The 23,363-nt window shown below is 43.7% G+C and overlaps 1 protein-coding gene across 1 annotated transcript in view; it reads right to left on the bottom strand.

Moving 5' to 3' along the window:
- Window positions 1-14,852: 14,852 nt before the first annotated feature.
- MORN5 (MORN repeat containing 5) overlaps window positions 14,853-23,363 on the bottom strand; it is a 106,903-nt gene continuing 98,392 nt past the window's right edge. Inside the window, exon 5 of the mRNA XM_029614668.1 lies at window positions 14,853-15,101. Coding sequence (XP_029470528.1) covers window positions 15,007-15,101 — 95 coding nt within the window. The 3' untranslated portion in view covers window positions 14,853-15,006. The remainder of the gene's footprint in view (window positions 15,102-23,363) is intronic.

The following is a 23,363-nucleotide window of genomic DNA, read 5'->3' as shown; positions in this document are numbered from 1 at the left end:
CATAGTATATGTATAGGGGGTTGAGGGTTCTTGTTACCGTGCAATGCATGAATTGGAGAAAAAGTTTGGAGTTTTTTTTACCAGTATCTTAGACTCAAGGTGCTTATTATCAGACTTGGGGTATGGGTTCCATGTTTGCAAACCTAACAATGCCCCTGAGTTACGCCAGTTTTCAAAGCAAACTTATTAACATAAGTTTACTTTGAAAATTGTCCTTAAGAATATGCACAAATTAACCAGCACAAAGTTGATGTTGTGCCCGTCGGTCACAGACGGCTGCAACCTCTGTTGCTCACCTCTCTTTTGCCTGCTCCAGTGATTTCAAAGAGTCTTTCAGCCTTAGCCTGCAAACGCCGCACTCCCTGGCATCCCCGGGATGGCGTGGGTGATCCCGGACGCCATCTTGATGACGGAGTTACCTAGGATGCGTGCACGCGCATCAGCTTCCCTCTTATTCCCATCACGGCGGGAACCTCTGGGGCGTTCCTACCTGTGACATCATCCGCCAAGAGGTATTTAAGACCTATGCTTCCTGACATCCAACGAGTTAGCAAGGCCTTCCGTCTTGCCAGATTCCACTCCTTCAGAGATCTTCTCTTTGCTTCGCAGTACTCGTTCCTGACTACTGATACTGGACTTAAAGTACCCGGTCTTCGGGGGCCTATTGTGCTCTGGCTAGCCGCTCCTCAGAGGGCCATCTCGCCTGCAGGAATCTACTCCTTCAGTCTGTGAGTACCATCATCTACCACCTTGGTGACAAGACCTACGGTGTTCCCCGTACCTAAGGCCACTACCAAGTGCTCTCTGTTACTTGCTTCATTTCTACTAAGTGAGTGCTCTCGTCTTCTCTGCTCCTCTGCTATGAGTGCGTCTCTCTCTCATCTCCACCTGATTCACGGCGTAACCCACGCTGCAGGCCACTACCGGATCACATCTAAGAAGCATCTCCACGCCAGAGGAGCTGCCCTTGCATACCCCGCTCTGCGGACCATTACCAGGAAGCCCAGCTTCGCACCACTTCACTCCGGACTGAGTCTATGCCCACCTAGTGGAATACCTACGTTCCTGCTTAATAAAATCTTTTACTAGTCTGTCTATTGAGGCTAGAGCCTGTCATAGTGAGTCCCCACAGGACTCCTCCCTGTGGGTGGAGCCAACTCTCACTACGACCCACAGGTCCACAACCACACCGAACAATAACAGTTGACCTGCTCCTTACAAGGCATTAACTTATGTGGTTAATTTACACACATACCTTTTAAAATGAAAAGTATGTTAGTTGTAACCCACTGAGATTGGTGGATCAGCGGGCAATAAATAGCTTAAATAAATAAATAATGTGTGTAAATCCCCCCAACCCCCCCCAAACTCCTATTCTTGGGCACATAAATGGATGTAAAAAATCAGGTTGTGCCCACACTTTTATACACTCAATCCCTGCACAATTTTATGTTATTTACACACATAAGCCATGTTTTATTCACGTACACAACTTTAGAAATTACCCCTCAAAGTGATAGTGTTTAATAAAGTTGCAGCGATTTGTACTGTCACATAGCTGTTGAGTTTTTTAAATTGGGGTTGTAACATGCATGCCAGCAAAACAGGGAAGATAAAGCAAGGGTTGGGGGTGGGGATCAAAATATGCTCAATGTGATGCCCATGTTATCAATGGCAACATCAAGGCAATTCCCTAACACATCAATAATTGAATGCAGCTTCGAAACACAGATGTTCTTGAAAGCAGTGAAAACTGCCTGAAGGTTTTTGGAAAAGGAATTGAAAAGTCTACTTGAAAACTCTCTGGCCTGCCTCTCTCTGCATAGTAAGGGCCTCATTTATCTTGCAACCACATTGACTCTGATTATGCGATTTGGTGAGATCAAATTCAGCTTGAGGGGAAAAATAATTTAGGGTATACTGCTGCATGTATCTCACAGAAAATATTGAATTTACCCAACTCCTCTCTCCTTGGATGTCCTCTCCCCCTTTGCAAAGAAATGCAGCTCATGAATATACTAGTGTTCTGAGTCAAACACATGGGGTTGGGGAATTTCAAGAAACTTCGATGAAATATAATTTATTCTCCTACACAATATGACGCATGACAGCAAAAACTATGTTCACCCAGTTGCCCCTTCCTGGGTATTCCCGAATGATCTACGTCAACCTTAGGATATGGTGGCCTTGCAAACTCTTTTGCACCAGAAGTGGGAGAAGATAAAGAGGTTCTGATCTTTATTAATCAGAACTCGGAATGCCAAGAGATTCTGATTAGCCCTGAATTTTGATAAATGTTTATAATTTTAATAGTACACCACAATAAATACAAGTCAGTGTTCCTTCTCTTCTCTAGACAGAAGCTGTTAGCTCTCTTGAAAAGCAGATTTAAACGGACATGCTTTTATTGGTCAACCTTTCAACATTGCATGTTTTCTTTGCTGCAAGTGTTTCTGGAGAAATCATTTGATTACTCTGCAGAGGCCATGTCCACAGCCCCCTTGGAGTGATATCTGCTGACTTATCCAGAGTGCAGTTATACTGGGCTCCAAAGGAAGCTGCAGACCATGCCTCTTTGGCAACATCCATTGCTATAATGACCAGGCTGAGGAAAGGGAGCAAAAGACATGAGGGGAAAATGTTCTTGATAGGGATGAGCTGCTGATTTAAAATGACAGGGAATATTGACAATTGTTATTTAGATTTGTATTGTTTCTAATACAAAATGATACAAAAAACAAAAAATATTGTTTAATTTTGTTTGATGTTTTAGGGTGTATTAAAACAACAGAAACAAAACAAACATCCAAGATACAAAAAATGAAAGTTATTTCCATGTTCAGCTCCCAGCCTGTGAATGAAAGTTTTCATTGCTCAAGGGGTGCTGAGCTGGATGCCCGATACGGAATAGCAGAAACCTGTTGGGCAAAAAAAAAGGATAAACAACAACAAAGAAAAAAGTTTATTTACATTTATATTACTTCTTTGATGATGTCCTCCAGCGTTACTATCCACAAAGAAAAATGTTCTCTCTATGTGCTTTCTGGATATGCACATTTCTGTTGTGGTAGGATAAGAACATAAGAATTACCATACCAGGTCAGACTGAAGGTCCATCAAACCCAGTATCCTGTTTCCAACAGTGACCAATCCAGGTCACAAGTACCTAGCAAGATCCCAAATGGTAAATAGATCCCATGCTGCTATCACAGTAAAAAGTAGTGGCTATTCTTTGTTTACTTGGTTAATAACACTTTATGGGCTTCTCCAAGAACTTGTCCAAATCTTTTTGAAATCTAGCTATGCTAATTGCCTCTGGTAATGAATTCCAGAACTTAATTGTGCATTGAGTGTAAAATAATTGTCTCCAATTTGTTTTGAATGTGCTATTTACTTTTATCCATTCTATTTCATTCATGATTTTACAGACCTGTATCATATCCCTCCTCAGTTTTCTTTTCTCCAAGCTGAACATCCCTAACCTCTTTAGTCTTTCCTCATAGGGGAGCCATTCCATTTATCATTTTGGTCACCCTTCTCTATACCTTTTCCAATGCAATTATATCTTTTCTGAGGTGCCACAAACAGAACTGCATACAGTACTCCAGATACGGTCTCATCATGGAGCGATAGAGGTTTTATGTCATTCTCCATTTTATTCTCCATTCCTTTCCTAATAATTCCTAACATTCTGTTTGCTTTTTTGATCATTGCCACAAACTGAGCCAAGGATTTCAAAGCATTGTCCTCTATGACGCCCAGATCCTTTTCCTGGGTGGTATTATGAAATCTAACATCATAACACAACTGTGTGGGTTACTTTTCTCCATGTGCATCACTTTGCACATGTCCTAAGCGAGAAATTCTGGTCATACATCATCAGGCATTTAAACTAGAGGATAGGAGTGGCAAAAGGTGGCCGATGAAATTGGAATGTCACCCCCAAGTAATACAGGCAGTGAGAAAATAACAAAATCCATTAGCTCAACATTCTAAAGCAAAAGAGCAGAAAAGGTGACTACAAAGAGCAGCAAACAAAGGGAGGAAAGCTGAAAAGTTATGGTCAGAAATACTCATAGCCTGGACAACAAAATCTCAGAATTGCAGGCCCTAATGGTGGAGGCAGACTTGCACATTGTTGCAATTACAGAGGCTTAGTTCATTGAGGCTCATGATTGGGATATGGCCATGCCAGGCTATAACTTGTTAAGGAAGGACAGAGAGGATAGAAAAGGGGGAGAAGTAGTACTTTATAGAGATGAGTTTCGTTGTTCTGGGTTGGGTCGGATTTCCCCCAGCCCCCTCTCACCTGCCCTGGCCGCATCCATGGGTGCCGGTCTCCGGAGCAGCCCCAGTCCTCTCTCCCCTCCTCCCAGGGGCAGCCGGCGGCGAGAGCGGCTTCAGCAGCCCGGGGCGGATCGGGCGCTCCCCATGCAAGGCGGCTTCCAGCAGACCTCGCCGGCGATGGTGAATGAGCGCACGCCGTGACCTCAGACTTCCAGCCGGGTGCTCAGGTCACGGCGTGCGTTCATGCACCCTCGCCGGCGGGGGCTGCTGGAAGCCGCCTCACATGGGGAGCGCCCGATCCGCCCCAGGCTGCTGAAGCCACTCTCGCCGCCGGCTGCCCCCGGGAGGAGGGGAGAGAGGACTGGGGCTGCTCCGGAGACTGGCACCCATGGACGCGGCCAGGGCCGGTGAGCGGGGGCTGGGGGAAAATTTGCCCGATCCTGTTCGCATTGCAGTGGAAAGAAGAATGCATTGATATAGTGGAGAGAGGAACTGGGACGCTTAAAAAAATCTTTCGTCCTTCCAGTGATGGGATTAGTCGCGATCTGAAGAATGGCTTTCCTGGTGCGTTGGATTTTAGGTTGGGCAGGCAAGAGTTTAGGTTATGCTTGGAAACAACAGGTGAGCGGGGGCTGGGGGAAAGTTTGCCCGATCCTGGCTCCTCTAAAGGTTTTGTCCCGGGGGATGAGGGGGTCGTTTGCCCGTGAAATATCGTCTCTCTGACCTGACGCTCCACACTAACGCAGGGGTAAGGGTAGGCGGTAAATTAGCAGGTTAAACACGCGGCAAAACTGCAGGTTAAAAAGGCGATAATTGGGGCGCACGTTACTGTATGGGAGGGAATAGCTAATCCGATCGTTTACATATCATAAAGATGCCGCGGGCGGAAAGGTTTACCCGTTGATTTAAAGAAGCGGTAAGGATGGGTTAAAAGGGATAGTGAATCACGGGTTGGACTTACACGGCCAAATTGTGGGTACAAAGCGGGATAGAAGCAGGGTTACCGCGGCCGCGCTTTACTGTATTGGCCTGTTAGTTGTGTAAATGTTTGCAAATGATATATATGTGTACCTTTACTTCCAGTTTTAAAGGGAAACATGAGTAGATTTTCCATGCATAATTTAGATGCAATTACCCCGCTGCAAGTTGACTTTTACTCGTGTAGGTTGGGGTATTTTCTAATATGCTAGCGGCAATGAAATTACCAGTTTTGCTAATTAGTTTACTGGTTCAACCAGTCCATCTGCAACTCGTGAAGATCCTCCTGGCTGTTCAGACTGAGGTCCTACCATTTCACCTAGGCCCTGCATCCAGTCATTTTTTCATTTTTAAGATGTTTACGATCACTTTCTCCAGATAAAGACCTGGTTGTTCAACCAAGCATTCTCTTAATTTCAAACTTAATACCTAAGCTTTGATCTCCAGGAAGGTCCACTACTTTGTATATAATTACCCTTAAGTTATTATTTTTATTTTCTCCAAGTTCTATTTATCCTGTTCATTGTAAGACATTATTCTAAATACTGTCAATCTATTGTTGTAATGTAAACCGAAGTGATTAGTAACTTTGTTACCAGAACTTCGGTATATAAAACTGTTAAATAAATAAATAAAATATTGAGCAGGAGTAAATATATACAAATAAGGTGCTATATTTATAAGCATAAACTGCTTATGAAATAGCAACTTATGTAAATGTTGGCCTCTCCTAGCAATGCCCCGGCCTGCCCCTTTTCTACACACATAAATTTACTCATGGACCCTTATTTACGTGTGTATGTTGAGGTTTCTAAAATAGCATATTCTCAAGTATATGCTATTTTACATGTGTAAGTGCTACTTTTTAAGCACGCAACTTTGGAAAATTCACCTTTTAGTCATTTTTTATTGATAAGAGTACAATGAGTGACGGTCACGTGATGCGGTGAAGCCGAGTGGACATTCCTGCTTAGGCTCCGTGCCTCGCTCTCCTGCAACGGCAAACATCTCCTTCAATTCACCTCCTAACAACAGCATCTTTACTCGGTACTGTAGATTAATGTCTATAGATCAATTTATGCTTAAAGGAGCCAATATTATGCCCCTGAAGGGAAGCAAAAAAGAAAATGAAAAAGCAGGAGCTGTAGGACCAAAAATGGCACACACTCCGAAAAGGATGACGCCTCCGAACACACCAAATCCAACAGTGCTGCAAACGGAACTCACTATTAATGTTATCAATGCGGTGGTCACTGCCCTCGACTGTTGGTTTAATGACCTCTCCGTGCAATTTAAAGAACTGAAAGACTCCTTTGCAGAACTACCCCCGCGACTTGCCGTGTTAGAGGGCCGGGTTTCCGAACTGGAAGATAATTCCCTCGCCACGCAGTCTAGGGTTAAAGACCTAGAAAAAGCAGTAGCCGCACAAATGGAGAAAATCGATGACTTAGAGAACAGGGCATGACGTAATAATATACATTTGTCAGGCTTCCTGGAGACCCCGGGGGAAGTTAACCTAGATTCAACACTGGAAATATGGCTCCCAGTGGCCCTGGGCTTACCAAATCTTAGCCCGACCTTCCACATCGAACAAGCGCACCGGCTAGGTCGTAGGTGGGAGGGGAACCTAAGGCCACGGTTCATTATAGCCAAATTACTGAACTGGTCTCAAAAACAGAGAATTATGCAAGCTTATAGGGCACAATCGGTTCTGAAGTATAAAGATGCTGAGATACGTCTCTACCAAGATTTCTCTGAGGCGCTTGCCCAGAAACGCAAGCAATTCAGCCCGGTGTGCACAGACCTTTTCAATGAGAACACTAGATTTCAACTGGTGTACCCGGCTACCTTGAAGTTCAAACATGGAGGCAAAGAACATATTTTTATGGAGGTAGAGCCGGCAAAACTGTTCCTGGCCAATATGTGAAGCTCTAATTTGCTACTACTTTAAACTGCTGCGTTTGACTGTTTGTAACTCACTACCACTGTGTAAAATACATGGCACACTTCCCACAGCTAAAGAGGCTGCATTTTGCTTTAAAACCCCTTAGACCCACCTGTACGGCTGTAGAGCGCAGACCACACGGACTTTGTCAAAGGTGAAAGGAAAAGGGAGTTCATGCCCGTTTTTCTTCCTAGATACCAGCTTCTACCGAGGACAGTTGTACCTGGCCTGATGGAGCACAATAATTCGGACATACGGGAAGGGGTACCATATATACTACTTTCAAAGGGTGATGCTGAGGTCCCCAAAATGACGGCCCTCTTCTTGCTATCGAACAGAGCAAGGGGGAAGCTCCTATTTCTTATTTAGTGGCCTGGTACGCCAAACACGTGAAGCATAAAGTCCATTAATCAGGCAAACCTTGCTGCACTATCATGCTGCGACGGCGAGAGAATTTTGGCCACTAACAAACCTATGCCACCCAGCAACGCTTACACCATCCGTTAGCTGCACGTGGTGCAAGGAGGCAGCAATCATGGAGATCAGGAAGCGGATTGAAGAGTGCAATGCCTTCTTCAGCTGGGACGGTACGGATGTTTCAGTTCTGATGTAGTATTTTGCCCAAGGACTCTGGGCCAGGAATGGCTACAGGCAACTCTGAAGTCAATTACCTTGCCCACAAAGGACACTTGTACTGAAGCACCCATGGAAGGATGAACAGAACACTTCTGAGGTCCTGCGGATTACAACGCAGATGATTTGCTGTCCGAATGAATCCTGAATCGCTGCTATGCGACTTCTATGACACAAAAGCAAGGTCCAGAAGACAGGAAATCTGCTAGTAAACTATATCTTGCAACACTCAGGGGACTGTGAACGTTTTTTTCCGGTTAAGTTGTCTCCCATAGGGGAACAGCCAGTGCACTTCAAGAGACGCACCATGGAACAATGCCTCTATAAACTTTACATGGTTGTGAGTAAGCCAGGATTTATTGTTGTTTGTTTGCATTTGTTAGGGTGCCGTTGCAGAAGGGTGGGGCACGACACATCAATAGTGTGCCCCCACTGTTTCCTCCCCACTAGAGAGGAAATAATATTATGAAGCTACTGATGGATAGGGATAAGGGTTGGGGAAGGGGGATGGGAGGGAGGGAGGGGCCGTCAACAGCGGCGCATGGAACTCAAGGGTTAAACATCATTTCTCCTCTTATGTACTCGCACGTAGGGACCGAGCGGGTAGGCGTGCAGTGATTCACATAACAACGGCATTAAACCAGATGGTGGGCTTAGGCTGGGGGGCACACCATCTTCTACTAGCAGCATATCTTGTTCTTACGATTTTTCCAATGGGACTAGTAGGAATCACATGAAATTAGGCAGTTTGAATGTAAATGGTCTAAGGCCACCCTAGTAAGAGGACCAAAGTTTTGCAGTTTCTAAAACACTCCAAGGTACAGATTGCCTGCATTCAGGAAACTCATCTTTCAGTGACAGAAAACGCAAAACTGAGAAGAGATTGGATCGGACAGTATTATTTCTCAGCAGCAGTAGGAAAAAAAGCAGGGGTTGCAATTTTAATCCATAAGAACCTGTCTTTTCAGCTGACAAAAGAGCTTGTTGACCCGGAGGGTAGGTATATACTAATAATTGGGAAATTGAATGGCAAAGACAAAACAATTGGTAACATCTATGGCCCTACTTCCCCAACTCCAACCTTCTTTGCCAATATCACCAATCTATTTATCACCCATGGCACAGGAGGGTTGCTATTGGCAGGAGATTTCAATAGCGTGCATGACCCCCTAATGGATCGATCCAGGGGGCAAGATTACACCTGCTCGCCACAGTAAGAAAACATGTATAAGTCAGTTATGTCATGAACTAAATTTCCTGGAGTATTGTCGAGTGCTTCATGCTCAGGAGAAGGATTACATGCACGTGTCTAAGGCACATGACATGCTCTTTAGAAATGATTATATATTGGGCTCCGCATCACTGTTCCCCTTCATTTCTTCAACTTATTTATTTATTTATTTATTTTATTTGTTTTTATATACCGGCATTAAACATGGGTATCACATCGGTTTACAAGATAATTTTTGTGATAATGTGACGGCGGCCATATTATCTTTACATTGTAACGTTATAAATAACATAAATATGTATTGGTTTAAGAGTTGGAACATTATAAACATTAACCCAACTATGTATTGGTTTAGAAATTGTAACATTATATACATTGAATAACACATGTTAACAAATTTCTTAACATTGCCTTTAAATAGTTAGATGTTAGTGTTGAAGTATGTTGTTTGTTTGAGATGTTATTAGGTCTCTGTTGGGATGTGAGATCTCTTGGTGGGAGAAGGGATGGATCTAAGTGGTGAGGGTTAATTGACATTAGGATAAGCTTTTCGGAAGAGCCAGGTTTTTAGGGCTGTTTTGAAGTTTTGAGGAGAAGGTTCGGTTCAGAGTTTTGTTGGTAGTTTGTTCCACAGGGCAGGGCCTGCTATTGAAATTGCGCGTTCTCGCGTTGAAGTGAGGTGTGCTTGTTTGATGGAAGGTATTGAGAGTAGTCCAGTGCTTTTTGAGCTTAGGTTTCTTTGGGAGGTGTATGGATGAAGGGTGTCCTTAAGCCAGTCAGTCTTTTCATTGTAGATGGATTTGTGCATGAGGGTAAGGGTTTTGTACTGGATTCTGTATATGATGGGGAGCCAATGGAGTTCTTTCAGTATTGGGGTTATGTGTGTGGAATGCTTGCTGCTAGTGAGGGATCTGGCTCTTGTGTTTTGTAATAGCTGGAGTGGCTTGATGGTGGAAGCTGGGAGTCCTAGGAAGATGGAGTAACAATAGTCAAGTTTAGACAGGATGAGGGCCTGAAGTATTGACCGATAGTCTTGAGTGAGTGGTATAGATAGTAGAGATGTGAATCGGAACTGAAATCCGAACCGATTCTGGTTCCGATTCACATCTATAGAGATGTGAATCGGAACTGAAATCCGAACCGATTCTGGTTCCGATTCACATCTCTAATAGATAGTGGTATAGATACGCCAGGGGTGTCTGACTACTCTCTAATTTGGGTCAATATTAATTGGGATGGCACATTACCAAAAAGCAACTGTTGGAAATTTCCTACTTATATAAAAGATGACAGGAAATTCCAGGAATACCTGACAAACAAATAGGATCAATTTCAGGATAACAATAATCAACATAGAGATGACCCCAATTTGTTCTGGCAAATGGGGAAGTGTTGTCGACCACCCCGCCAGGGGGCGGAGTTAGCAATCTGTTGGAGATCTGCTCCTCCAGAGGGGAGGAGCTGGTGATCTGTTATATTTCTGCTGCTCGGAGTTAGCAAACTGTTATCGTGCTCCTCCTGAAGAGGGAGGAGTTAACAATCTGTTATCAATCCTTGCTGCTAGGTGTAGCAATCTGTTATAAGTCTGCCAGGGAGTTAGCAATCTGTTATGGATCACCCTGCCAAGGGGAAGAGCTAACATTTATAATACTCCGTAGGCGGAATGTAATGATCTGTGGTGGGTTGCTTCCCACAGAGTAGCAGTCATATAATACCGCTCTAGTAGTGTAAGGCATGAACACTTGAAGTAATTTGTGAATCCCTGGGCCGATGGCAGATGACAGCGTCCCCAGGAGGATATCCTGAGAGGGACCACCAGCTAGGCTGGAGAATGGAGACAAACACAGATAGTTCTTTATTAGACAGGACGTAGAACCACCAGAGGTGGCAGTAGTGAGCGGATGTGCCCTGCAGGGCCGAAGTCCCTCAGATACTGGAATTGTGGTCTCTGGGTTGCTGAGCTGTAGAAAGAGACTATAAGTAGTGAGTAGCCAGGGTATGCTGGATACATAACCAGTAGTAGATGATACACTCACAATTTGTTTGAACAAAGCAAGTAGCTTTGTTCAAACAAATGGTAATGGAACCCACGAGAGAAGGAGCTATACTCGACTTAGTGCTCACTAATGGAGATAATGTCTCAGACGTCCAGGTGGGTGCCCACCTCAGCACCAGTGATCATCAAACAGTATGGTTTAATATCACAAAAAGGACACGGAAAAGAAGCACAAAAACCCAAGTTTTGATGTTCAAAAACACAGACTTTGATGAAATGGGGAAGTACCTGGAGGAAGAACTAAAAGGCTGGGAAAACGAGAGAGATGTGGATCAACAGTGGACCAATCTAAAAGGAGCAATTACCAAGGCAACTAATCTATATGTTAGAAAAGTAAAGAAAAGCAAAAGAAAAATGAAACCTATCTGGTTCTCAAAGGAGGTGGCTGACAAAATAAAGGCTAAAAGAACAGCGTTCAAGAAATATAAAAGATCCCAAAAGGAGGAGCACAAAGAAGAATATCTGGTAGAACTGAGGGAGACGAAGAAATTAATCAAGATGGCAAAAAGTCAAACGGAAGAGAGGATTGCCAAAGAGATAAAGAGTGGTAACAAAACATTTTTCAGATACATCAGTGAAAAGAGAAAAGTTCAAAGTGGTATAGTGAAATTGAAAGGTGGAAAGGATCAATGTGTGGAGAGAGATGAAGAAATGGCAGAAATATTAAATGAATACTTCAGTTCTGTGTTCACTAAAGAGGACCCTGGAGAAGGACCGTCGCTAGTTAACAAGAAACTGGAGGGGAATGGAGTAGATGTAACTCCATTTACAGTAGAAAATGTATGGGAAGAGCTGGTGAAACTGAAAGTGGACAAAGCCATGGGGCCTGATGAAGTTCATCCCAGAATACTGAGGGAGCTCAGAGATGTGCTGGCGGTCCGCTGTGTGACCTGTTCAATAGATCCCTAGAAACGGGAGTGGTGCCGAATGATTGGAGGAGAGCGGTGATGGTCCCGCTTCACAAGAGTGGGAACAGAGAAGAGGCTGGTAACTACAGACCGGTTAGCCTCACTTCGGTGGTGGGAAAAGTAATGGAGTCACTGTTGAAAGAGAGAATAGTGAACTATCTACAGTCGGGAGAATTGCTGGACCAGAGGCAGCATGGATTCACCATTGGAAGATCCTGTCAGACAAATCTGATTGACTTTTTGACTGGGTAACCAAGGAATTGGATCAAGGAAGAGCACTCGATGTCATCTACTTGGACTTCAGCAAAGCTTTTGACACTGTCCCGCACAGGAGACTGGTGAATAAAATGAGAAGCTTAGGAGTGAGTGCCGAGGTGGTGGCCTGGATTGCAAACTGGTTGACGGACAGAAGACAATGTGTGATGGTAAATGGAACTCTCTCTGAAGAGAGAGCGGTTTTAAGCGGTGTACCGCAGGGATCGGTGTTGGGACCGGTCCTTTTCAATATCTTTGTGAGCGACATTGCGGAAGGGATAGAAGGTAAGGTATGTCTTTTTGCGGATGACACTAAGATCTGCAACAGAGTGGACACGCCGGAAGGAGTGGAGAGAATGAGACGGGATTTAAGGAAGATGGAAGAGTGGTCGAAGATATGGCAGCTGACATTCAATGCCAAGAAGTGCAGAGTCATGCATATGGGGAGTGGAAATCCGAATGAACTGTATTCGATGGGGGAAGAAAGGCTGATGTGCACGGAGCAGGAGAGAGACCTTGGGGTGATGGTGTCTAATGATCTGAAGTCGGCGAAACAATGTGACAAGGCGATAGCTAAAGCCAGAAGAATGCTGGGCTGCATAGAGAGAGGAATATCGAGTAAGAAAAGGGAAGTGATTATCCCCTTGTACAGGTCCTTGGTGAGACCTCACCTGGAGTATTGTGTTCAGTTCTGGAGACCGTATCTCCGAAGAGACAGAGACAAGATGGAGGCGGTCCAGAGAAGGGCAACCAAAAAGGTGGAAGGTCTTCATCAAATGACTTATGAGGAGAGATTGAAGAATCTAAATATGTACACCCTGGAGGAAAGGAGGAGCAGAGGTGATATGATACAGACTTTCAGATACTTGAAAGGTTTTAATGATCCAAAGACAACGACAAACCTTTTCCGTAGGAAAAAAATCAGCAGAACCAGGGGTCACGATTTGAAGCTCCAGGGAGGAAGATTCAGAACCAATGTCAGGAAGTATTTCTTCACGGAGAGGGTGGTGGATGCCTGGAATGCCCTTCCGGAGGAAGTGGTGAAGACCAGAACTGTGAAGGACTTCAAAGGGGCGTGGGATAAACACTGTGGATCCATAAAATCAAGAGGCCGTCAATAAAGAGTGGGTGGCTCGCCAGAATGACGGCTACTGCCTGGAGATAATACCCTTATTCAATAAACATACACATGGTTACTGTGACTCCAACATCGCTCTAAGCTACAACAGCAAGAGGAAATGTGGAAAAAAGGATTCGCACTCACAAACCAAATAAGCCTGATACTTCACTTTCAATGCATATCCAGCATAGCTCTCTGCTTCAACGGCAGGGGAGAAGAAAAACTGATACTTCACGCATATCAAGCATAGCTCTCTGCTTCAACGGCAGGGGAGAAGAAAAACTGATACTTCACGCATATCCAGCATAGCTCTCTGCTTCAACGGCAGAAAGATGTTTAGGTTTCTTAGGCATAGGCACCATTATGGCCAACAGTGCACTTGAGCAGTGGATGAAGGTGTGCATCTAGCTTTTTTTTTTTAAACATTCAAAAATACTAGGCGTCCAATCTAGGTGTCCAAAAATTAGGTATCTGACACTTAGGTGTCTCACACCTAGGCGTCCCAATGCCTAGGTGTCCAAAACTTAGGCGTCCCAAAAATAAGCACCGTAAAACAATTTAAGTGCACAAAACAACTTATACACACAGGTATGCGTGCGGCCACTTAAGGCACCGCTCAATTTAGATACACATAATACAAGGCCCGACTAAGCATACAAAAACTGGACACACAACCTCGATGCACAGCTAGACGCACACCCAGAACCTACAATCCTGTAGAGGGCAGCCTAAGTATACGCGCAAAATGACATTGTGGCCTACTACCCAGCGCGCAGCGAAACAGCCTCTGAGCAGAGCCTAGGCTACAGAGGCTGCTCAACCTGCTAGACTACCCATGTCCCTCAACCTCCCACAAAGTGGGTCGAACGTTGGAATGGTGCGCCGAGCACAGAGACCAGGCAAAAGGAGGAAGCCCTATGCTACAAAAGCCTCCTTTTATGTATTTATAATTATATATATATATATTAACTTACCTGAACGCAGCCTTATCTGGCTAAGAACAGAGATGGTCTCTGGCTGCAGGGGGAGGGGACATATGCTGTCAACGCCGAGCTCAGCTTCCTGCACCCGCTACCTTTCAGCCACTTAAGCAGCCAAGTCCATGCTGGCTGAAAAACCAGCTACCGGACCAAGGCACTCATCTGAGACCAAGGAAATCACCTCAGGAATTCTCAACTGTGGGAGGAACCTTTTGGTATCACTGCAAGATGAATGTAATATTCTTAATTCTCCTTTTTCAAAATGAAGCAATCCCCAGTAGGGAGATGCACGTCCACCATCTGCTGGAGACGGAGAATACTGGCAGGCTGATGTTACTTCAGGGGTATATGTACTGTGACGTCAGTTTGCTCCATCTCATCTGCTGGTAGAGGTGCATAGCCCACTTGTTCTGGATTCATCTGACTGGACGCTAATAAATAAATACATTTATTGCATGTTTGTTTCAATATTTATTATTCTGCACATTGCTGGTTTTTATGTCTGCATATTTAAATGGACTAACATGGCATTTCACATCATTCAACATTTTTAAGCATAGTTCTGCAAAACAACCTCCTCAACATCCTGTTAAAAAAAGCAATAACTGTAAAATCAGGAGGTTTTAGATGAATGTTTAGGTCTGTATCCAGTTATTTCATCCCAGCCTTTTCGACATGTCCGAACTATCCATTCATGTTCTTCATCATCTGAAATACAACATATGACACCAGAATAAGACAATCAAATCAACATACCTAAATAAGGGTCTGCTCTTTCATAGTGTGGTAAGATCAAACTAAAATGAAAATTAGTATGTCCTGTATTATTTTTTATTTAAGATTTCTTTAATTGCTAGACCCAGTGGTAGAAGGCCCTACTAGCAGATAAATAATCACAAAGTGCATAGAATATCTGTGATATCTTTTAGAAGACAAACAAAAATTATGTTCTAATGCATGAGCTTCTGAAATCGAATAGACCTTTTCTGAAGAAGCTCATGTAATATGTGGTGGGGTTTTTTGGGGTCTTTTAAAACGTATCACAACCTACAAAGTCTCCAGATTTCTCCAAGACCAATATGAATGCTGAAACTCTAGGCTGCATAGTATACGGTAATTTTGACAAACCACAGGCAAAGACATACAGCAGAAAGGCAATTATCTCAGTATAACCTGCTCTCAGTGAGATTTGGAATTTAAAAGAATATAAATATGATTTCAGTATTTAAATTCTTTTACAATGCAATTTTAGCTGCAATTTGCAGCAGACTTCTGTGGTGGGATATGTCCTTCTAGATCTTACAGATTAAATGGCAAAATGGGTAAAACAGGCTGGACTATTTCTACTCTTCCCAAACAATTTTGATTAGGGGAGTCAATGTCAATGTTACGTAAATTGGAGACCCAGTATCTTCAGATTTATGTCATGCATATTCATGGTAGATATCCTAAAATCCTGACTGGCTATGGAGTCAATAGGATAGATTTGGAACCATTGGTCTATATCAGTGATGGCGAACTCCAATCCTCGAGTGCCACAAACAGGCCAGGTTTTTAGGATACCACAATGAATATGCATGAAGAGATTTGCATATAATGGCGGCAGTGCATGCAAATCTCTCTCATGCATATTCATTGTGGATATCCTGAAAACCTGGCCTGTTTGTGGCACTCGAGGACTGGAGTTCGCCATCACTGGTTTATATCCTATTTAGCCATGACTAGAGAATCTTTTTTAGGATTTTTGTCTGATGATTAAGGCTCTTAACTTTTTATTTTTATTCTTTAAGAATTTTCTGTAAGTGTATCAAGCTCATATAACTCCATGTTAACACCATTCTAAACTTTGGTTTTTCATAAACTGGGGTCAATGTATTTTAGTTAATGGCTATAAAGAACAATTGCATTCATTGTCAAAGATCAGCATTTTCAAATTGCCTAAGTTTTCCATCCCATAGATAACTCTCTGAAATGATGTTAGAAAATGTACACCATGAAAAATAAAAATATTAAACGATGAATGAATTTTACCTTGTAATGTTTGATTAGTAACTTAGCATTACATTTTTTTCACTTGCTATTCTGTGAAAAATGAACATGTATCATTGTAAATGAGAAATTACTACTTACCTGAAATTTCCTTTTCTTTACGACAGACAGATGAATCCAGAACAAGTGGTTATGCACCTCTACCAACAGACAGAGACAGAGCAAACTGACGTCACAGTACAATGACATCAGCCTGCCAGTATTGTCTTCAAAAGCAACGGTGGACTTGCAAAAATCTTGATTAAAAACAAGTAACCATTTCAATACTCAGCCAACAGGCAACACTGAGCTCAGATAAAAATGTATAAGCATAAGTCTAGGGACTGGATTAACACTTACCAGTATTCCCTGTAACAGGTAGTCACACAAGAGGAACATAATGCATTCAGCAGCCACGCGAAGGAAGTTGGATTCATCTGACTGCCCAAAGGAAAAGGAAATTATCAGGTAAGTAGTAATTTCTCATTTCTTAGCATCCAGTCAGATGAATCCAGAACAGGTGGGATGTACTCAAGTTGCTCCCGAATAAGGCAGGAGGCTGACTGCGGTCCAGTCAAAAACCACACGTGCAAAGGCTGAATGTTCCCGGGCCTGCAGATCCAGACAATGATACCTGGAAATGTGTGTAAGGAGGGCCACGTCGCAGCTTGGCAAATGTCAAAGGGGACAACAATCTAACTTCTGCCCATGACACTGCTCAAGCTCTAGTGGCATGAGCCCTAATCTGACTAGAGAACGGCTTCCCAGCATCCACGTATGCATCCGTGACTACCTCCTTAATCCAGCAAGCTATCATAGCCCATGAGGTCGGCTCTCCCTGTCTAGTACCACCTTGAAGAACAAACAGGCGATCCGATTTCTGGAAAGGCTTAGAAACCTCCAGATACCTGACAATATGTCAGTTGACATCCAAGGGTCGCAAGACAATACTCCTCCACATCTCCACATCTCCACATCCAATGTTCTACTATGCACCCCTGTTTGATGTGAACCAGCATGATGTGACTGCGGTCTCGAATGCCGGTATATAAAAATCCGAAATAAATAAAAATAAAATAAATAAATCTCTCTCTGTCCAGAGATGGCAGGGAGATAAATAAATAAATAAATAAATAAAAGAAAGAAAGAAAGAAATAAAGAAATAAAAATAAAATAAATAAATCTCTCTCTGTCCAGAGATGGCAGGGAGATGGACTGATTCAAGTGAAACTCAGTGACAGCCTTCGGTAAAAAGGAAGGAACAGTACACAGCTGTACTGCTCCTGGAGTCACCTGAAGGAATGGCTCATGGCAAGACAAGACCTGGAATTCGGAAACCCTACACACAGAGGAAATTGCCACAAGCACACTGTTTTCAAGGACAGGGTACACAGTGGTCTAAACGCAGAGTTTGCCAAGAAAACCAATACCATTTAAGACTCCATAGGGGCACCGAAACCGTAAGGAAGGATGAAGATGGTTCACTCCTTTCAGAAAATGGCCACATCAGGATGAGCCGACAAGGAACCACCATTTACCTGACAACTGAAACAGGTGAGAGCTGCTACTTGCATCTTTAAGAGAATGAGAACCATGTCTTTATTCAAGACATCCCATAAAAATTCCAAAATGAGTGGAATCTTGACCAAGGATGGAAGAGTACCTCGATCCTCACAAGAGGCCTCAAACACTCTCCAAGCCCGCACATAGGTCAAGGAAATGAAGAACTTTCTAGCTCTGAGTAAGGTGGAAATCACCACCACAGAGTATCCCTCTTCAGTTTGCTCTATCTCCATCTGCTGGTAGAGGTGCATAACTGCTTGTTTTGGATTCATCTGACTGGACGATAAGAAATAAGAGCTTCTAAGTCATGTGGTCTGCAGTATAACCTACATAAACAGAGCAAAAGAGCTAAGCATGGACTTTGTGACTTCCTGATCAAGCATACGAGTACATGAAGCCCTTTGGGCAGGACTTGTGGTTTATCATACATAAGATGTTTGTTTTCATATCCTTGACCAATCTTTTTTTGTTCTACTCATCCCTAAGCGAATTTGCTAGTAGTTATAAACTATCCAAACTTTGTATATTAATAATTTTCTGCCTGCTGTGGCTGCAGAGTGTACTTGTTAAGCTTACTCTGTGCTTATGGCCAGGGACACAAGAACACTTAGACTCAGTAAAAGTATAATGGATTTTTATTAGTCAATATAAGTGTTCTCGGGAGATGCTGAGTACTGGGTGCCCTCAGTCTTTCGAACTGTCCAGCATCTCCTCGTATACAGAAAGTGATCCTTGTTTTATAGATTACATTCAAATACAGGGTAGAAGGTTCCAGAGACTTGCATGACTGCCCAAGAGTAAGGTTAGTCTTTTAGGGGGTAATTTTCCAAAGTTTTTATGCATGTACAATGCAGTTTTATGCATGCATGTGTGCTTTTAAAATTGTTCCAGAGGGTTGAGTGTGCTGCAGAAGCAGCAATCACAGCCCCTAGCGAAAGGGAATTTTTGTGATTATGCAACAGCGGCAGCTAGTGGCTGGATGTAGGGCCCATGGTTTCAGAAAGAGCACTGGTGTATGACTCCCAGTAAATGACTGTCAACGCAGTGACTGGGGTAAGTGAATTGGGAAGGGATATAAAGTAAGAGAAAAATGCCCAGGAAGTTGTGAATGAAGGTGAATAGCACTGGATCCAAGCCCCACTTCCAAATTAATTGAAAGCCTAATGAAGCAGGAGAAAACTCCCATGTCCACAATAAAAATAAAGAAGAAGGTAGCAGATAAGGACCATAAGGTCCGTTAAGTCTTCCTGGTTTGCTTCCTTTGCAGTGCCTGATATGAATCTGCTTGCGGAGTTAGCAATCTGATGTCAAAGCTCTGTAGAGAAAGCTGGAATTAGCATTCTGTAATTATTTAGAGTAGTTGTGGGTGGATCCTTGGACCATTGGCAGGTGACCACGCCCTCGGGGGAAATCCCAAGAGGGACCACTGGTCAGGCTTAGTGTAGGAGACAGACACACACTAGTTCTTTTATTAGACAATATGGTAAACCACCAGAGGTGGCAGTAGTGAGCTGGAAGCGCCCGGCTGGGCTGTAGTCCCTCAGGTATTGGAACAGCGATCCCAGGGTGGCTGAGCTGTAGAGAAACTAAGACAGTGAGTAGACAGTATGTGCAGAGTTCTGGAACAAGTCCTTGATGGTAACACTCACACAATAGTCTCTTAAGGCAACCCAGGAGTTGGTAGGCATTAGGCCCTCGAGGAGCGAGTACCTGGTTCCAGGGAACGCTCTGAGAGATAGATATGACTCACTGATGTTAAGCAACAAAGACTTCTTAGAAGCAATGTATTAAACCACCAAAGGTGGCAGTAGTGAGCTGGAATCGCCCGGCTAGGCTGTAGTCCCTCAGGTATTGGAACAGCAATCCCAGGGTGACTGAGCTGTAGAGAAACTAAGACAGTGAGTAGGCATTACATGCAGAGTTCTGGAACAAGACCTTGATGGTAGTACTCACACAATAGTCTCTTAAGGCAGCCCAGGAGATGGTATACATTAGGCCCTCAAGGAGCGAGTACCTGTACCCAGGGAAAGCTCTGAGAGATAGATGGAAACTCACAATGTTGCAAGCAGCGATGACTTCTTAGCAGAAGTGGTATTCAGGAGCAAGTCCGGGATGTGGGCCCTCGAGGAGCGAGTACCTCTAGTGAAGTCCGAGGAGGCAGAGTAGCTAGGGTCATGGAGAGCAAATTCTATCCGCAGCGACCAGGAGGAAGCGAACCCCTTGCTAACTCCTCTTGTTAGCGAGAACTGAGACCTTAAATATCTGGAGTTGGTGACGTCATCTCAGGGGGACGCCCCTGAGGTTCGCGCCAACACTGGTACATCAGTAGGGCTGTGCGCGCGCGCCTTTTAGCATCTGGTCAACATAGCGGCTTGTAGCGTCGAGCCGGTCTGGGGACGCCGAAGAAGGACTGCCTGGAGACGCCGCAGCAGCTAGCCTTCCATCAACCCCGAAGAGAGTCGCCAACGAGGTAAGGAAAGGGCTGCTGGGAACGTCATAGCGTTCTTCAATAGAGGTGGCTGTGTTGAGAAACGTTCAAAGCCCACCTCAAGTTGTAGTGCAATAGTGGATCTTCTGAATTGGCGAGAGGACTCTTCAGATATTCCACTAGAGTTTGAGGAGTAAAGTTGCCTCCTTTCCCTGAGTCCACCAGGGCAGGAGTTCGAACCAAACCCGGTCTGCAGGTCAAAGAGACTGGGAGAGAATACGGAGGAGAAGACGCGGTAAGGCCCAACAGTCCTCCTGCAGGACTTAGGCCCATCCGTTTCCCAGACGAATAGAGCATGTAGAGACATCATGGCCAGACTGACCGCAGTACATGCAGAGGCCGCGCTTCTTCCAAAATCTTCTCTCTTTAGAAGTCAAATGTCCACGACCAAGTTGCATCGGTTCATCTTTATCAGCAGCAGAAATTACTGGAACCTTTCGAGGTGCAGGTATCGAGCTAGCCTGATTCAACCCAGATAACATCCTGGGCTGCAGTTCCTTCACCTTGTCCCAGAGCCGGTGATCGATCCAAGTAGCCAAGGCTACTAATTCGTCCAGCAAGTCAGGTGTTTCACGAGCAGCCAGCTCGTCTTTTAAACGGGTATCCAGGCCTCTGCAAAAGAGAGTCTTGAGACATTTGGGGTCCCAGCAAAGTTCTGCCGTAAGAGTTTTAAACTCTATGGCAAATTCAGCCAATGATCTGTTGCCTTGCTTCAAATCCACCAAAGCAAAACCGGCTACAGAATTTCGAGCAGGGTCATCAAAAACGGATTTAAATAAGTCCATAAATCCTTCTATGTGCTGGAAAATAGGGTCCTTGTGCTCTCACAAAGTAGATGCCCAAGACAAGGCCCTACCATCCAAGTAAGAAAGGATGTAGGTAGTCTTGGAGACAGCAGTAGGAAATAAAGATGGTTGTAAGGTAAAGTGCATGCAGCACTGGTTTAAAAAACCCCGAGTCTTCTGTATTTCTCCAGAGAAGCGGATCGGAGCCGCCAGTGGTACAGCAGTCTTTAAAGTTACCTCCTGTAACTGACTTTCATGGTTAGAAGCTGAACTTTCTGTGTGTGTAGCTGATGAAAAGCTGAAGTGAGTTTTTCCAAGGCGTCCTGTTGTTCCGCAATGCGCTGAGCCAGGCCCGGTATAGCCTGCAAAGCATTGAGTTGTGCTGGATCCAAGTAGTTACCCGAATTCTGGAGTCAAGCAGGATCCTTGAAGTTAAGCGGAACCCTGGACACAAGCCGGATCCTTAGAGTTAACCGGAACCTTGGACACAAGCCGGATCCTTGGAGACAAGCCGGATCCATGGAGTTAACCGGAACCTTGGAGACAAGCCGGATCCATGGAGTTAGCAATCTGATGTGAATCTGCTTGCGGAGTTAGCAATCTGATGTCAAAGCTCTGTAGAGAAAGCTGGAATTAGCAACCTATAGTTATTTAAAGTAGTTGTGGGTGGATCCTTGGACCAGTGGCAGGTGACCACGTCCTTAGGGGAAATCCCGAGAGGGACCACTGGTCAGGCTTAGTGTAGGAGACAGACACACACTAGTTCTTTTATTAGACAATATGGTAAATCACCAGAGGTGGCAATAGTGAGCTGGAAGCGCCCAGCTGGGCTGTAGTCCCTCAGGTATTGGAACAGCAATCCCAGGATGGCTGAGCTGTAGAGAAACTAAGACAGCTCCAGAATGAGAGAGATGCTACAGCTCAGTACCACTTGCTATTGCAATTTAGTAAATCCCATGGTAGTTTTCTATGCAGTACAAATATTGCACTTTGGTAAACAGGCCAACTTATTTGGTCAAACTATTGAACATTTTGCAAGAAAAAATCTTGTACTGTATCTTTTAAAACAAATTTGGTTTGTAATATTTTTATTGCCATTCACAATATTTTGCAGAACTGAAAAAAAGAGCACCTCCCAGACAAGCTAATGCTATAAACTGAAGAAATGTCATTATAGGACTGTGCCATTGTAGCAGAAGTGAATGAAATGTGAATGGCAGAAATGATGGAGCATGGCACCCTGGAAGCAAACTCTGCGGAATCTATGTCTGTGTAGCAGAACATAAAGAGTTAAGCTATGGTTATACAGACTTTTTACCACACTCAAAAGAAAGACTGGTTGATAATTGCTGTAGTTTCCAGGCTATTTGAATCAGTGCAGCTGTAACCTCTTCAGTGGTAACCTCTGAAACAAGACAAACTGGGTTTATTGTACTGAATACGTCTTAAAGCTCCTCCCTGATTGTTAGTAATTGGCAGCAATGGACTTAACAGCCTCTTGACTAGCCTTTTTACACTCTACCTGGCTGTGTAGCTAACAATTTAAATCACAGATGCCCATCTTTCTTTGTAGCAGCTGCTTGTTAGCTACAGCTTTTCTCTTTTTTGTCTCTGCCTGCCTCCATAACCCCTGCAACACCAGGGTTACACTGGAGAATCACATTTCATCAATATTTAAAATGCAATTAAAGCTCGAGCACTGATTAAAAGTAGCAGATATGGAGTTCTAATTACTATTTTGCAAATTGCAATTGTTTGAATATGCTAATATGATTGTCTAAGCACATCTTCACCTTCTAAAATAATTTTCTTTTTGGGCAATAAAAACTGGATTTCTAAATTCTAACTCTTTAATCAGCTGTCAATTATTACTCTGCGCAAAATAATGAGGAACATATTCTTTCTGTTATATAGCAAAGCTTTAATCGAATTATTAATGCATATATCTTCAAACAAATCTTTCTGTGCTTTCTTTTGGTGCTGAGTACAATATAATGCATCTCTGTAATATACTGGATTATTTTGCAATGATTACAAATAATCTGGTTGATAGTGGATGGTAGTTGTCTTCAGTACTGTGGTTTTTTTTAACTAACTTTAATTGTT

The sequence above is a fragment of the Rhinatrema bivittatum genome, chromosome 8, assembly GCF_901001135.1.
Source record: "Rhinatrema bivittatum chromosome 8, aRhiBiv1.1, whole genome shotgun sequence".
Lineage (NCBI taxonomy): Eukaryota > Metazoa > Chordata > Amphibia > Gymnophiona > Rhinatrematidae > Rhinatrema > Rhinatrema bivittatum.
The sequence above is the reverse complement of the archived record's forward strand: the minus strand, read 5'-3'. Positions and strand labels throughout refer to the sequence as shown.